General features: G+C 37.3%; 1 protein-coding gene across 1 annotated transcript in view; it reads right to left on the bottom strand.

The window, feature by feature from the left end:
- Positions 1–16,913, bottom strand: part of SPON1 (spondin 1) — a 189,691-nt gene that overhangs the window by 121,645 nt on the left and 51,133 nt on the right. The window contains exons 4-6 of the mRNA XM_021527583.3: positions 12,437–12,510; positions 11,682–11,804; positions 7,129–7,277 (exon numbers count right to left, since the gene is read on the bottom strand). Of these exons, the coding sequence (XP_021383258.1) occupies positions 7,129–7,277; positions 11,682–11,804; positions 12,437–12,510 (346 nt within the window). The remainder of the gene's footprint in view (positions 1–7,128; positions 7,278–11,681; positions 11,805–12,436; positions 12,511–16,913) is intronic.

Genomic DNA, 16,913 nt, shown 5'->3' with positions numbered 1-16,913 from the left:
GAAGGGTCTGATTGTTGCAAAAAAAAAAAAAAAAAATTAAAGATCTTTAATTGAAAGAGATCCTGATTACTGGATTTTACAGAAAAAGTGTGTTTCTCCCTGTTTTATCAGAAATGGAGGGTCTGTGATGATTAGAAGAAAGTAAGCAGCAAGGCAAATTGAGGTAAAAATGAAGGAGAAATTAAATGTTGAGCTAACTTAACACCATAACTCATTGTTTGGTTATGCAAATCATTCAATATCAATTACTGGGTAATTATTCAGAGGGCAAAAACTCAAAGATGCCCATAGAAGTTAGAGGTGTGAAACCTCTGGAATTCATTAAGCAAGATGAGAGCTCACAAGGTGGAGTTTAAAAAATCAAGGTGCCTTATTGATTAATCAAATAGCAATGGCTGTTAAAAGCACAGAAAATTAAAGCAAAAATAAAAAAAATATTTAGTTTTCCAAATATTATCTCTCCCTCTTCATTATCAGAAAGAAAGCCTTCAGCTGGTAAGGGGTGAGGGAAGGCAGGAAGAAATGAAGAAAAAAAGGTATTATTAACTAAGCCACTATTTTGTTAAAATTTTGACCAAAGGCTAAATAAAAGTTCAAAATTATATTTTGCCTGGTGTTCCAAACCAGGGAGAGGACAACAAGAATAAAAAAGACATTTTGTACAGTGTGTTCAACATCTGCCAGCTCTCACAACCCTACAGACAGGAGAACCACACACGGAGCAACTGAGGCACAAAGACTGTGCCCTAATTGCTGAAAGTTTATCCATTATATATTCAGAGGACTCAAACGCAAATTTTTTATTCCGTTTTTATTGGCTGGACTAGTAAAAGTGTGTTGAGTCTTTCATGTTTTGGCCCAGAAAATAATACACCACTTAAAAATGGTTTTTCAGAACATAATTTTGTGAAAGAGTCATTGTCTTCAATGGTTTTTAGACTAGCAAAAGGTGTTTTGTGGCACAAAATGCAGCATCAGTTCATTTCTTATTAGGGAAGTACATCTTTATTATCATGAGATACTAAAAAAGAATGGAGTTGGGATGAACATTTTGTTGTTGTTGCTGTTTTTTTTAAAGAAAACAACACCAACTGAATCATTCTAATTACAGTTTCCATCAGAAGTTTATTAAAAGATGGAAGCCCCCCTGGAAGAGGTGTTCTGAGCCCTGTTGTATGAGTTATTTATTGGCACATAAAGCTTCTCTTTATGACATAAGTAGACAACTATTTCTTTCTGGCAGAAATACTTTATGAAATTTAGCACAGTATACAAGGATTTCAAGATTTCTAATTACCAAAATGCCAGAGATTTTGAATCATTATATAAGGTCCATATTCCAAAAGGAAAGCATGATAAATCTACCACCTAGCCTTTTCAAAAGGCATTAAAAAGGGCTGTAATTCACAGCAGAGGTGTATGCACAGAGTGCAGAGGAGTCTGACTGAGCAAACAGAAGCCTAGAAGCCAATTTACGACCGAGCAGCTTGATCTGCCCGGAATTAGAATAAATACCCCATTAAAACCATGCTGTCAGGCTGTAACTAAAGTGGGAAGCATGCTGGGACAGAGTTCTGCTACTTCACTGCTACACCACATCCAAAAGCACTGAGAGTTTCTGTGGGCTTTTCACAGAGACCTGAAGGGCTTTGGGAAGAGCAGCAGCCATGCTTTTCACAGCAGGCTTTATGGCCACAATAATTTTCCTCTCTTTTCAACAGGGTGGTGCCTCTGAAATCTGGATGGGAACGAACACACTCTCCCTGAGGACTGAGGGGAAAAGGGGCACTGTGGGGATAAAGGCTTGGACAGGCAAAGGTGAAACACCCCAGGTGGCCAATTCCTTCTGGTTCCTGTGAGTTACAACAGCAGCAGGAATATCAACTTTAGCTCATGGCAAACAATCTAAGTCCCTTCACATGTTTCAGTGTCCTCCTCAAGGAGAAGGACATGTTCCCTTCACGTTTCAGTGTCCTCCTCAGGGAGAAGGACATGTTGTCTTCACATGTTTCACTGTCCTCCTCAAGGAGAAGGACACACTCCCTTCACATGTTTCAGTGTCCTCCTCCAAGGAGAAGGACAAGTTCTCATCACGTTTCAGTGTCCTCCTCAAGGAGGACATGCTCCATTCACGTTTCAGTGTTCTCCTCAAGGAGGACATGTTCCTTCACGTTTCACTGTTCTCCACAAGGAGGACATGCTCCCTTCACGTTTCACTGTTCTCCTCAAGGAGGACATGTTCCCTTCACATGTTTCAGTGTCCTCCTCAAGGAGAAGGACATGTTCCCTCACATGTTTCCCTGTTCTCAAGAAGAAGGACATGTTCTCATCACATGTTTCACTATCCTCTTCAAGGAGAAACATGTTTCCTACACATGTTTCAGTGTCCTCCTCAAGGAGAGGGACATGTTCCCTTCATGTTTCAGTGTTCTCCTCCAAGCCACCATGTTGTCACTGATTTCTTGACTGAACTATTTCAACAAAAATCAGTTTTCCCAGTCCAATTCCCAGCCTAATTCCCAGGAATTGTCAGGTGTTTCCTGGCCTCTGAGGGAGAATTTTCAGCTCTTCTGTCAAGCACCAGTCACCTGAGTTGAACTTCCCAGGCTGGCTGATTTTAACCTCCCTAAGCACACAATAACAGCTGATTCAAAAAGCAAACTTTTGAGCTTGTTTCAGTAAACACAACAATTTGCCCAGTGCCATAATAAAAAAGTAATCAATATCCTGCAAGTTCCTCTTTGTAATTCAGATGATTTACCAGCTTCAACCAGGAAAATCTAATGACCCCATTCTCTGTGAAAGAATACAGGACTGCCTTACAAACAGGTCATAAAATGATAACTATTCAACTGAAATTCTGAAATTACTTTTAAAAAATCAATCAATCAATCAAGATGAACCCAATGACAAATTTACTTTAATTTTTACTCTTCTTTCTTTTTTAATATAAAAAATTCCAAATCAGGAGTATTTTGTAAAGATAAATGTTTGCATGGAGTCATAACAATTGCATTTTTTTCTATGGATTTTTTTTTGCTGTTTCAGGTTTCACCTCCAATTCACATACACAATTCAAATTATCCTGTGTCTAAAACTTTATAAGCATCTTCCTTGAAAACAGAACTTGCTGTTCTGAAAGGTCTGGAGGCACACTCAGCTTTCATCTGAGGATACTGAAGACAATCTAAAAAGTCATCCCACTGACTGACATTTCAGAGGGCATTAAACCAAACCTGCAAGAATGTCACATGTGGGTCCACAGGGAACAGAGAGTGCACACTGCATTTTCTGGAGAAAGATGCAAGCTGTAGAGTATTACTTATCTTGGTTAAAAAAATAATTGCTGGCAAAATGACTGAATATTTATTCAGAAATAATCAGGCAAAACTAAATTATTTCTCTTAATGTGAGATATTTAAAACAATGATTCTATCTTAGTCTTTTTTTCAGCAGCCTAGGATATGAGATTTAGAATTACACTTTACTCCTTCTGATTCATGTGTTAACCATCTTGTTTGTTTGTTCATTTGTTTGAACGGAGCATTCCCAATTTAAATGCAGAATTTCCCTTTCAAATTCTGCATTCATTTCCTACAAGCCAGTTTATCAAATCAAGGGTTCAGGAGAAACCAGAATTTCTCAAAACAAAGTGGAAGTGTGAATATATGTCAGAGGCATGTGAGGTCAGCGCACATTCTCCCCCTCACATAATTCCTCTTCCAGCCTTTGTTCATTTATAACCCCTGAAGCCCAACGCTTGAATTATCCCATTGTACACATCAACCACTTGACAGATTGTTTGAGTAAAACTCTTGTGTGCCCTGCCTTTCCTTCCAGGCTGCCAGCAACAGTTTAAGCAAAAAGGCTGATGAGTTCCTTGAAGTTTTCCCAGATAAACAAACTGCAGAGCAAGTTTACAATGCCCAGGACCATCCATGGAAAAAACCCCACTGGCTCTTTACAAACCAGAGCAGCCCAAGGTGGCAGGCAGCAGGAAAAGCTGCAGCATTCTGTCATACAGGGAGCAAAATGAGGATCTCTTATTTAATGACACATAATTATTATTACACTTCTTAACAAAGCTCCTTGAAAGACCTTTTGTTTGTTTGTTTGTTTGACACACTGTAATCTTTTGGTAATAAAACACAAAAAGAATTAGATTTTTTTTTTCTTTAATACAACCTCGGATAATGTCAGTGACAGATGTTGGTTACGTAAATATTATCGTTGTTGTTGTTAGAGAAGAAGGGATGGGACTATTTTTGGGTTAAGAATGATTTCTTGTTTAGAGGTTGTGAGATTTTAAAGGAGTAAGCTATTGGTCATAGCTTGAGTAGTTACAAGTTTCTTTGTTACAAGATAATAGACATCTTTTAAACTAATAGACAGTTGTCACAGGGTTTATTTTGCTTTTCTAGCTTACCACCTTTACTTACTTTTGCTGTACTGTGGCTAATTTAATCTAATGGGTTTCTGTCTCACATCTATATATATGTTTTTATTATAATTTCTAAACTCATCTTATTCTATACAACCACACCCCAACATTATAAACTCCTTGCTGTCTTACCTAATACACTTTCTTACTTACTTAAGGGACATTCTTACTTATAACTATAGAAACATTTGTGATTTTTCTGCTTAATGGCAGTGTATTGTGTTTTTACATCAATTTAAGCATCTTCTAAGATCAGATATTTTCGTGTTTGTGGAAGTTTCTGCTTTTCTGATTCCCACAAAATATTGTGTCTATGTGCTCACCTAAGAAACTGCACAGCAGATTCAAATCCAAGTGTGGCCCTGGAAGGAGTTCATCAACTGCAGTGAGTGAGCTCTGAGTTCAGGCACCAGAATTAAACAAAAATTAACAAAAATTGCCTTTCCTGTGTTTTCAGAAACATCAAGGCTGCTTGGAGAATGATTCTAATGAATTGCACCCTCCCATCAACACAAGGCTGGTAGGACGGCAGAAAGTGGAAAGAAAGGAAAAATAAGAAATGGAAAAAGAGCAAATAGATCCTGAGGTAGATTGCAACATGTGAGGAAGGAAACAATATTGTCAAATTTCAAGGCAGGTGGGGATATTGCAAGGGACAAAGTGAAATTAAAAAAAAGTAAAAAATACCAGCCTGACTTAAATTTCAGCAAATTAGCTCCTGGCATTGCTCTACTGTTTTGGTTGCAGAATTTTACCTCAAAACCTCTCAAAAATTTTAGTGCAGCTTAAGCACTAAAAAGAAAAAGTGCAGCTTAAGCACTAAAAAGAAAAAAGTCAAACTCAACAAAAATGTTATGGCACTTAATGACATGCTGCACTGTTCTAGGTAAGATCCAGGTAGAATACAGCTGATTACTTGGATAAACTGACCCAGGAGAACCAGGATAATTTCTGCAGGGCTGGCCCAAACAGACATCCCAATGCTGGAATTAACTGTGATGCTCACTAATTTCACGTTCAGTGCCAGCAGCCTCAGAAATTGTAGCCATTTATTTATTTGATGTACTCTAAAAATCACAATCTCCTCTGATTTGAATCCAGTGTATAAATACATCCCCTCTTTGCAAATATATGGCACATAATGACAAAGAAGCCAGATTTGGAAAGCAGAGGCATGATTTTCATTTTCTTTTCCATATTCCCTTCAAATTCCCTGCCCTTCTCCCAATCCCCAGTGTGACCTTTTCCAAGTGCCCCTCTGCTTGCTCCTCACCCAAAACCTTCCTCTTGCTCCTGCTGCTTCAGGACAACCTAGTCTTTGTACAGTCCCAATTCAGATGTGCCAAACCCCTATCTATAAAGTATTCACCAAGACTGAAACAGAAATTATCTTCTTCAATATAAAATTGCTGATTTTCTTCATTCCACGTGAATCTACTACCAGAAAATATTGATTTCCCAAGTAAGCAGCAAAAATGATAAGTTCCATGAGGTATATATAATACTCTGCTACAATTCTAATCCATCTGGATTTATATTATATTGGTGGGATAAAATCCAGCCACTTTTCTGCATAGGATCAAGGCCTACTTTCTATTTCCAGGTGTACCAAGGTTTATCATGGTTTAAAGAGGCAATGTATCCATGATCGCATTTAATCCCACATTGATATTGTTTTTTTCCTCTTCATATTCCTTTTCTATCCCTTTTATATATTGAGTTATAAGCTGGCTTTATTTTCTTTTTCTTGGCTTTGGGAGTTTCTTGTCAAATACACCAGATGTTCTTGTACCATGATTATATACACTTAAGCATCATAAGAAAGCAAATTAAATTTAGCACACAAAGCCTTTTGCTATACAACTTTTTTCAAAACAATCTTTGAGGTTGTTTTATGCTGTTGATATAAATATAATTGGATTTTTTTTTTTTATATCTCTCAGTGTAACCCTGTATACAACCTACCCTGGAGGTCTTGAAATACTGTTTTTAACACGCAGCAGTTACCAAAAGGCAGAATGATTAATCCACAGTATCACCCTGAACTCTGCTTTTATTTTTGCTGGCTTCATCTTCAGAAGTGTCAAATACAGGAAAGATCCACTCAAATGTAGAAGAAGCAAAGAAAGTTACAGAGGGGCTCATACACGTGTTCAGCATTAAGGAATAGATTCTTTTCTTTGTAAAAGGGATCATTAAGGAAAGAATGCTTGTGCCACATAAATAATGATGAACAGGGAAACACAGCACTTTAGATATTTGTGTAACACAAAATGAGGTGATTCATCAAGAAGCAAAATGTGGCACTCTGCAAAGTGAATCTAAATTATAAAGAATCATTCACTATTTTAAGGCAGGGGTATTGCTTGCTGTCTTCAAAGTTTTCTTTTTAAAAAGCCTCTTCATAATTAAGCCTTAAAAAGTGATTTTCACTTTGCTGCTTCTGATTTCTGCTTTACGTGGCACTGAGATTTTTCTAAGTCCAGAACGCTGAAGCTTATTTGTCCTTTCCTAGACAAAAACTCTTGCCAGGGTAAGAATGAATCAAGAAAGACACACAGAACTCCTTCTCCACTGAACTGAGAATTATCCAGCAAAATTACATTCCCAGGCATTGCCAATGACAAATTGTTCTCAGGCCAAGTGAGGATCCATTTTTTTTAAAGTAAGCACCAAAATGCACCTACCTGCTGTCGAATTTCTTCTTCCATTTTCACTGGGGACCCCAGCTCTGCAACTTGCTTGACCCCTTCACTGGCATATCCTCCATACTCCCACAGGATGTAGTTCTTGGAGTGAGAGCTACCAATGATGGCAGACCAGTGGTTGGTGCGTCCTTGACGGGGGAAAAAACCAAAATAAAATAAATCAACCATCGAGACAGCCTGAAATCCTAATTTCTGACTTTAATAAAGTTTTAAAGTCTCCACTCCTGAGGTTTTTGCATGCTGCCACTTCTCACTGCACCCATACACATCTTCAGAGTGGTGAGAAAAAGCCAGTGACTGACAGGAATTGAGCCACTCAAAACAAATAAGCTTATTAATAGTTATGAATAGGCTTATTAACAAATAGCCTTATTAATTAGTTTTTCCTCACCAAAGATCTCACGTCAGGAAGTTTAAGCAACTTTCAATTAAAACTTTCTATGTCAAATATTTTTGAGAAGGAAACCTTCAAGGGAAGACTTCAGTGGTCACCCTCAGTTTTTAAAGGAAGTTTTTTCCTTATTGAAGGCAGTGAAGAAGTAAATTTTTCTGTATTCACTTCTATATCCACTGAGTTTTCTTGCTCAGATTTCTCATAATGTAAGAGCTGTAGAGCTAAGCAAAAGGATTCCCATTCTTGTTTCTTATCATGTTAAATAAAAAACAAAATTAAAAAAAAAAAAGTATAAAAAAAGAAAAGATGTTAGGGAAGTATGATGGACCTGAAAAGAGAATTGCACAGAAATAAGGAGTCACAGAAGTCCCACAGTCCTGGAAATAAAAATGAATTCACCTAAGTGTCAAGTAACCTTCTGCAAATATATGGGCTTAAAGGAAAAGGGTGAGAAAATGAACTGCTAACATAAGCAGACAGTCTGGTAACAAAGCAAAGAATGCAGGAGATGAGGGAGTCAGAATGATGGAGTGAGACAATATTTAACGTTTTTCTTCACAATGCGAAAGGTAGAGAGCAGCAGTAAAAACAGCTGCAAACTGAATAAATTAATGGAAAATGAATAATGAAGTAAATAAAAGGAATGCAAATTTAAGATGTGAGAGATGGAACAATGAAATTGAAAAGGAGTGTGCAGAGAATTGTATAAAGTCAGATGCAGGAACCTAATCATGGGGAGTAGAAAATAGATTAGAAATAAAAAATGAACACCAACAGCAGGGGAAAAAAAGAAAAATGTAGGAGGCAGAATAGATAGATGAGGAAGATGGCCTAGCAAAGCAGCAAACACAAACTTCATAGCTTTCCTAGTCCTAAACTTGGACCAAAATACACTTACAGAACTCTGAATGTAGCAGTCCTGGTGTTTTCAGAGTCAACTAAAGTGAATCAGTAATTGAGACCTATGTGTGGAAAAAAACAAAACTAAACCTTCCCTCCTCCACAGCTGAAAAGACTGCAATGTCAGGAGCTGGTTTCTTGGTCTAAGATGCAGCAAATATTCCTGAAATCTACAGTGGCACCTGCCCAAGCCCAGGGAGATGCTGTCCCTCAGCCCCGGTGATGGGAACTCCATCCGCTCCTCCTGGCACAAGGGTCTGGCTGTCCCATGGACAGCAGCTCACCCTGAAACACAGCTGATGCCTCAGGTTTTGGCTTTTCTATTTTTCACATCCTGTGCTGCTTTAGTGGGTGGGTCTGGGCTTCCCATCAGGGGATGCTGAGCTCTGCACAGAGCAGGGAGACAAAACAATTCCTTCTCCAGCTGGGCACCAAGGACAAATGATCCAAATCTCAGCCCAGGAGCACAAACAGCGTGGGCTGGAGAGAGAAAAACAAGCAAGATGGGGCTGCCTGGGCTGGAGCTGTGGCTGGACAATTAGCTTCAAGATGAAAATTAACTAAAACTTCTAAAAATGTGAGATCTCCTGACCAAGCCCTCTTTTGCTTCCATCTTGGAGCCATCTGGGTACTGCCAGGGCGTGGCCTTTGAAGGTTCTTTAGTAAATCTCCACTTTATTCCTCTTAAATCATTCTAGCCTCTGTTCCAGCTCCCTAAGGATCACAGCATCAATGCTTTTTGAGGGAGAATAGTTCCTACAGAACAAAAATTTGTCACCACAAAGAAGAATCTGACCGCCTGTAAGTCTTCAGTCAAAAGGAGAAGGGATTGTTCACTGTGGTCCAAAGCCTCTGTCCCTCCTTGTCCTGACCAGGACAGGAACATCTGATGCCTTTGTTCCACCAACCAGCCCTCCCTGAGATACTGACTCTGCAGAGAAAGCTCCTGACCACTCCCCTGCCCAATGAGCAGCTCAAAGTCCTGCCAAGCCCACCCTAAACTTTTCACCAAACTCTGCTTCATTTGCAAATGTTTCACTCCTCACCTCAAACCATCCCTTTTCTTGTGAGAACAAAGAGACAGCTTGGTATTTCCTAAGCTTTTATCTCTAAGCACCAAAAACCTCCTCTGCATGACACAATCTGAGGCAGAGCTGTTGTGCATCTAATGTTGCTCTCCAGGTCTTAAGACAGCAAGCAGAGCACTGACAGCTTTCCAGTGCTGTTATTTCACTTCATTCTTGTAGTTTTGAGCAGTTTCTTGAGACACTTATACGTGTATTTTTGCAGGAAAATCAAGGTGACACCACAAGCTGAGAATTTACCCTCTGACACGTTTCAAAGGTGTGCTCATATCGTATCATGACGACGAGCATATGGATTTCTGTTGGCAAAAATGGCTGATATCCAGAGAAAAGAAATGCTTTGCACAAAGTGCATGCTCTTTAGGGTTTTTTAAAGGAATTTAAAAGATAAAAAAAAAATTTGAAATACAAAATTTATTATCTGCTTTTTATTCCAACCTTACTGGTGGTACAAGAATACAGCAAATTTTTTAATGTGGTGGCTTGGCAAATAATTACTGATTTACCACATTCCACAATGACTACCATTTTATTTTAATGTAATTACTGCACAAGCTCAACATTTTTAAGAATAATGCCAATGACTATGTTTTGTTTTTAACAGCACTTTATTTGGATGAGATCTTTCCCTCAACTTCCAGAAATTTTAATGCAAAATCTTATCAGCTGTTATTGCTGTGATTAATCATGTAAGTACCAAATGGTTATTTTTTTCATTTTTCCAGTTTAAGTAAAATATTGATTTAATTCACCATTTTGTAACTGGAGAGAGATAGCAGGCAAACTGTCACAAGTTGCTTATTTTCCATCATGCAGCTGTACTTTTCATGAGTTCACCAACTTGGATGTAAAAGAAAAGGCCATTTATCCCCAGTATTACATCACCAAGCCACAGTAACTTCATAGCTTTCAGTCCTTCTCTCATGACCTATTTCTAACCACGAGCTGAATCCAAATAGTGCACACAAAGTTCACACTCAGCAGATATTTAAATCATCCAATAGCCTGAAAGAGCATCCTTGCAATTATTGGCTTTGCTTATTTTATCTCCCCCATATTATGCTGACCAATAATATTTGAACAATGCTGTGCTTCAAACTCAACACAAGCAACGTTGCTTAGGCTGTTAAAATTTGAGCTGATGTAAACCATATTTGAGTTACGTGAGGATATTCTGATGCTGTGACAATAATATTTTTTTTCAATTAACATAAAAAAGCCTCTATAATAAACATCAGCCACATAAAACATAACAGAGTTTAAAAACCTGTAAATATAACTCATATTCTTAAATACTTTCCTGGTCTTTTTTTTCCCCACAGACTGTGGAGCTGGTAATGGAAGATCAAATAGATAATATGTAATTTTGTAACTTCAGCTTTTTTACAGATACTTGGGTAACTGCAGAAAGCAAACTTGCAACAAAAATACTGATTCTGTAGTTCAGACACTTAAAAACCCAGACAGGCCAAGTTCAGGAGGTGTTTCTTATCTGTGTTTTCAACCAACAAAGACAAAGAAGACAGAGTATTGATAGATAGTTAAATAGATAGATAAGATAGATAGATAGATGGATGGATGGATAGATAGATAGATAGAATTAATATCCTTACATAATAATATAACAGAATATATAATAATTATATATATATATATAAATATATATATAATATATATATAAAATTAATATCCATGGACAGCAAGATTCAAAACTCATCAAATTTGACTGAAATAATTAAAAATACTTTGCAGTAAAACAAACTAAGTAGATTGGCATGGCTGAAAAATCAAAATATTAGTGTGTTGCCTGTCCTTTGTGGTCTTTTTCATAAAATCTCATTTCTTTCCTCTACATTATAACCATTCTAAGCTTTCAAATGGAAAAAAAGAAAGGAACCTTTCTCCCCACAAAGATATCTTGCAAATATAACCTCACACAAGCCTTAGCTCCAAATGTCAGGCAAATCAATAGAATGTACTGGTAATGTATAGTGCAGAAAGATCCATTGATTTTCAATGCTGAGTGCCAGCAGGATTCCCTATATATCATAATTTACACTGCTGAGCTGTAAATAAGTGATGCTGTGTCACACAAACAGCTCCAGCCCTCCTCAGGGCCCCGCTGTGGTACAGGCAAAAAGAGTGATACTCACGTGGAAAATCTTTGGGATGTGTTTTTTCGGACCAGTTTCCATAAAAAGTCAGCCTGTATTTGGCAGTTCCACAGGCACAACAGTCTAAAATTGGTTTCTCAGTCACACCTTCCGAGGCTGAGTCTGAAAAAGCACCAAAGCATCCATTGAAAATGGCCACAACTCCAAACCAGTGAGAACAGTGAAGCTGCCATAATAAACACTCCAGGAAATAAATCTGAGTTAAACATGGGTTTGGGTTTTTATTTAGATTTAGTTTTAAATTTGCTGTTAGACTAAACGACAAGCCTGAAATATCTGTACCATATTTATAAGTGGATGGAATGATTTAAATCCACAATTTTCAATTAAAAGGCATTAATATTTCAGTTATCTGCAGATTCCGAAGGGGTTTGTTTCTGGTTGTTATCAGAGAAGGGCAAACCTCAGATGATCTCAAAATGCAATAGGCTTGAAATTTCTGAACAGATAAAGTAGATGAATTCTCCAGTGAGATGCAATAACCAAGTGCAACATTTAGGTTTCAGAAAGAAGGAAATAGCTCACGGTTCAATAACAGAGTGCCCTGGAAATCAATGGGTATCATACAAAGAGCAAGAAAAAAATTGCAAGTAGCATGTAACTAAATGGAAGATCCCAAATCTGAACCTGGATGAAACTGTCCAAGACCTCCAAATTTTAGTTTAAGACAATGTGTTAAGAGAAAAATGCAAAATGCAATGAGGAGGTCAGAAAGATATTTTACTTTACCTTACCTTGTTCACAAATTTTTTTAGTGAGAGAGCCCTCATCTTGAAAATAAATTATGCGCTTCTGCACAATACTGGCTCTATAAAGAGGAGAAAAAAAGTTTGAAATAAGTTTATTTGTCAAAGAAAAAAGAAAATGAGTCATAAATGACTGCTAAGACATGGTTATACATCCCTGTACTGACAACACGACATGGGATTACAGATAAGATATTTTTATTTCAACTTGCATTTTAATTTCATCACATTTTACAGAAACCTGAAATATATTTACCTTTCAAGAAGTGGCCATAGGCATATGGTGAGGACCTGTGCTCTTGAAATGCATGACAGACAAGTGAGCATTCAATAATTCAATCAAATCTTATATTAAAATACTGAAGTTGTATTCAATTTCAGTCAAAAAACAGCACAGCTATAGTGAGCAGCTGTTCATAGGAAATTACATGGCATTCTGAAGAGATAAGTACTTCTGATATATGACAGCAACTTCAGTGCAAATATCATGAAAAACAGAAGTTAGGAAAAAGATGGCATAAGGTACAGTCTTTGAAAGTAATTCACAGGTTCCAAAAGACAAGCTGCTTTAAAATTAATTAAATCTGGAATATTTTATTGAGGCTTATAGTTCAAACAAAATGTAAATTACTAAGCCTCAGTGCCTCAGTCCCTCAGCTGAGGGGGCTGGATATATTTGGTGCCAGATAAAATTTAACTACCTTCTTTGACCATTTTAAAGTATATCAATTTAATTCACATGTAAGCTTTATCTTCTTCCCATGAGAAAACCAGATTTTGGTTAAATTCAAAGCCAATCTATGGACAGAGAGCCTCCTGAGGACAGCACACTGTGGGAGCTGGCACTCTTCCTTGTTTACCAGCACAAGTACACATTCTTCCAGCAACATTTTGTACCATCACTTGTATTTAACACTCTAAACAGCAAGGGCCAGTTTCTTGCCTTCCTTCAGTATTAGTCAAACAATCATCTTAATCTTTCTAGAACTATTCCTCACTCATGACAGGCGAGGAAGGAAAAAGTGGGAAGAAAAGTGAGACTGTATATGCTTAGATGTGTTGCTGCAGTCATGTAACCCTCCTTTGGCAATGTCCCACCCATAAAATTATCAAAAATAAGATGCAATTTTGCTGTTCTTTCTTTGCCAAGATGGCCAGCATAGGAGAGGAATCCTTCTTTTCACCTTACAAAGTACCCAGGAGAACAACTGGGTTTTACAAGCTTCTTAAAGCTACATCAGCCTGAGAAGGGTGCAAAAAACTCTTAGTCCTTCCTGAGAAACCTTTTTTCAGGGTTTCTAAGAAGAAATAAATGGGAAAAAAAATGAAACAAACTCAATTACGAGAGCTAGGAAGAATAAGAGCCCAATGGCCAACCTGTGACTGTGGCATGCTCCTTAAGGTTTCCAGCCTTCAAACTGAAAGCCAAAGCCAAATTTAAAGACTTTGTGATGCTACACTACAGGGAGACAGAAAGTGGGGGCACAAGAAATATCGTGCAGACACAAGAAAACCTCTCTCACCATGAGGCTAATCAAAGAGATTTAACCCAGGAATGGGCTGCCAGTTTGTGCAACATCCATCTCTGGAAATATTCAAAACTTGATCAGATCCATGCCTTGGCAACCCATTGAGGGAAGAACCAAACTGATGTTCAACACCTACTTCAAGCAGGAGAATGGACTAAATGACTTCCAGATTCCCTTCCAAGTTAAATTATTCCATTGTCTTAATCCACACAAACACAAAATCAGCTGTTTGATGAAGATCTCAATTCCTCAGGTAACAAAGGTATTATGTGGTTTTGAGAAGTAGTTATTTTAGAAGAAAAAAAAAAGAAAATAAAGAAAGATTGTTTGAAGCCTGAAGTGTACTTGTGTTATTCTTTTTGCTGCAGTTAGCTTGTCACTGCAAAATGTCAAGGGAACAGTTCCTTTTCTAATAACAAAAGCTTCACAGCTTTCTAAACCATTGTGACTTCAGCTGAATTTGAAACTATATAGACAATAATTTAAATGGGAGGTTTTGCACTGATTCCAAATGCACCAGGAGGGGCACGTTACGTGGCTGCATAAATACCAAAAGCAGGCACAGAACTCTACAAATACTCAATCATAAATAATTTTAAAATATTAACTGTTTTAATAATCAGCTTCTAGACTGAGCACAGACCAAAACAGCTGCTCAGTGTATTTGCTAGCTTTTATAGCTACTTTTGTTACCTATGTATTTCTTTTTTTAGATAATTTTTATTCCTCTAAAAAAGTTCTGATCTTTGGCCTAAGGTTTTTTCCCTTTGGCTTTGAGGCTTACAAAAGGAGCTAAAAATGGAATGGTGAAAGAAAGAGGCAAGAAAGCTTTTAAGACTTTACACAAGGTATGCATCTGTTTAATTTACATAAATCCTTCCCACCACTTCAAATGTCCAGTGCTGTCTGAACTTCATGGGAAAGGAGCAATCCAGTTTCTTTCCCTCCCATATTAATATATATAAGTGAATCTTCAATTTCTTGTTTTTCTTGCTGATTTTTTTCTCTCTGACTATCAGAAAATGATGGATAAAGGAAAAAGGAAATAAATTTGACTCAAAAAACCCTGTTTTATCCCCATTTTCTTCAAGGTAAGGCTTCTGGATTTGTGCTAGAGCTTTTCCATCACCAAACTAAGGAGCAAAATTGCAAGGTACAGGCATTGCTACACCTGCCAGCACCTGCTTTACTAAAGAAAACAAACCAAATGAATTGTCCAAAAGGTGTCATTATTGCTGTTTTCTAGTTCTCACATGAAAAAGAAAGAATAGTTGGCTACTTCTGTAGTGTTTGCTTTGGCAATGCCACTTTGGAATGTCCCTGTCCTGGCTTGGTTTGGTCAGACCACGTCTGAGGGCAGTGGGGGAAAAGGGCCTTGAAAGACTTCCATGGGATAAGAAACTCCCTCTGCAGCCAGCTCCACAACAATTGTACCACCCTGCTGTGAAAAGCTCTGCCAAAGACACAGAAATTGCATTTGGGATATTAAGAAACAGGAAATGTCATAAACTGTAAAAATTCAGGCCAGCCTTGGGAATGCTCCAGCTCATACCAGAAACAGAGGAGTCACTTTGAGGTTTTTTTCTTTCTTTTTTTTTCCCATAGAAACAGCTTTAGATTGCTTTCCTCATTCATTTATTTAAATCCTAGCATGAAAAGAAATACTCTTAAATTACCTCTGTGGGTGTGGTGATGTGACAAAAGAAGTAAGGAAGAGGATTTGTAAGAATTGTTCCTATGACAATTTTTAAGCTTACATCAAAACCATTAAGTACAATATTAGAATTACATTTGAATAAAAAGATTTTGTCAGAGCTGCTGAGGATACTCCAAATTTTACTTGGATGTTAAGAAATAATAATAATCTACTGAGTTGCAGATAAGAAACTTTTCCTGTTCTATATTACCTGTGAGTTAACCTTGTCCTACCCTTCTAGCTATCAAAATTATTTCTTTAATTATTCCATGCCTCACTGATTTAATTACAGTATGATAAGTTGTTTCCCCACTCAGAAAGCTACTGAGAACAATTAACAGGATGTTAAGTTTGTTTTCCTTTTTGGGTTTGTTGGTTATTTTTGGAGAGAAAGAATTTCTAACTATACCATTTACTTTAACACTAGAAAGTGATGTGAAAACCATAAATTTACATCTACTGTAATTTTACTGATTCTATTGGGTCTTGTCGTTCTAATGCATTATTTAGGATGTTCTCATTTTATTTCCTTCTTTGTCTTAAAAAAAAAAAGCCCAGCCTATGTTTCTGACAAGCACTTACAAGGCCAGGGAAAGCACAAACTCCCAGAAGTTTGCCAACAATATTTACCTTTTTTTCTAATATTTAGGAGACCTTTATTAAAAATAAATTAAAATTTCTCCAAAAGCCCATACAAGCCTTTAGCCAATAGGTATCCAGTAATTTTTACACCAATAGTGTATTTAATAACCACATTCTTCAAAACAATTTCCAGTAGGGAAAGTGGGCTGGCTCAGCCAGGACAGGCTCCATCTACACCAGAAGCTGTCAGCTGCCATCACTGGGTCAACATTCTAAAAATTTGCAGCAAAATATTTCTTATTTAATACACAACTTAGAAGCTAAAACAAAAGATGCATTTTTTGTTGTCATTTTGTGGAGTTTCTTCACTAGTTTATTTTAAAGTGTGCTGTTAACTCAATTTAAACAAACCAACCAGACTCAATATTTGATGTTGGATAAAACACAGTAAAATTAACATGAAGTTTACCAGTGTTGCTATAATTCCCCATTTACATCCCTGCACAGGATGAGGATCTTTTCTCCAATACATCAGTCCCATGAAAAACAATAAAACACGTTCACTTCTAAGAACTTCAGCACATAATGACACACTGGAGTATCCTTCTTCAGTTTCATTTTTTTCACATGTACTGTCAAAAAATACAACTCAGAGAAG

Source organism: Lonchura striata, chromosome 5 (assembly GCF_050655825.1).
Source record: "Lonchura striata isolate lonStrDom1 chromosome 5, ASM5065582v1, whole genome shotgun sequence".
NCBI classification, from domain to species: Eukaryota; Metazoa; Chordata; class Aves; order Passeriformes; family Estrildidae; genus Lonchura; species Lonchura striata.
This window is presented reverse-complemented; position numbering and strand designations above follow the sequence as displayed.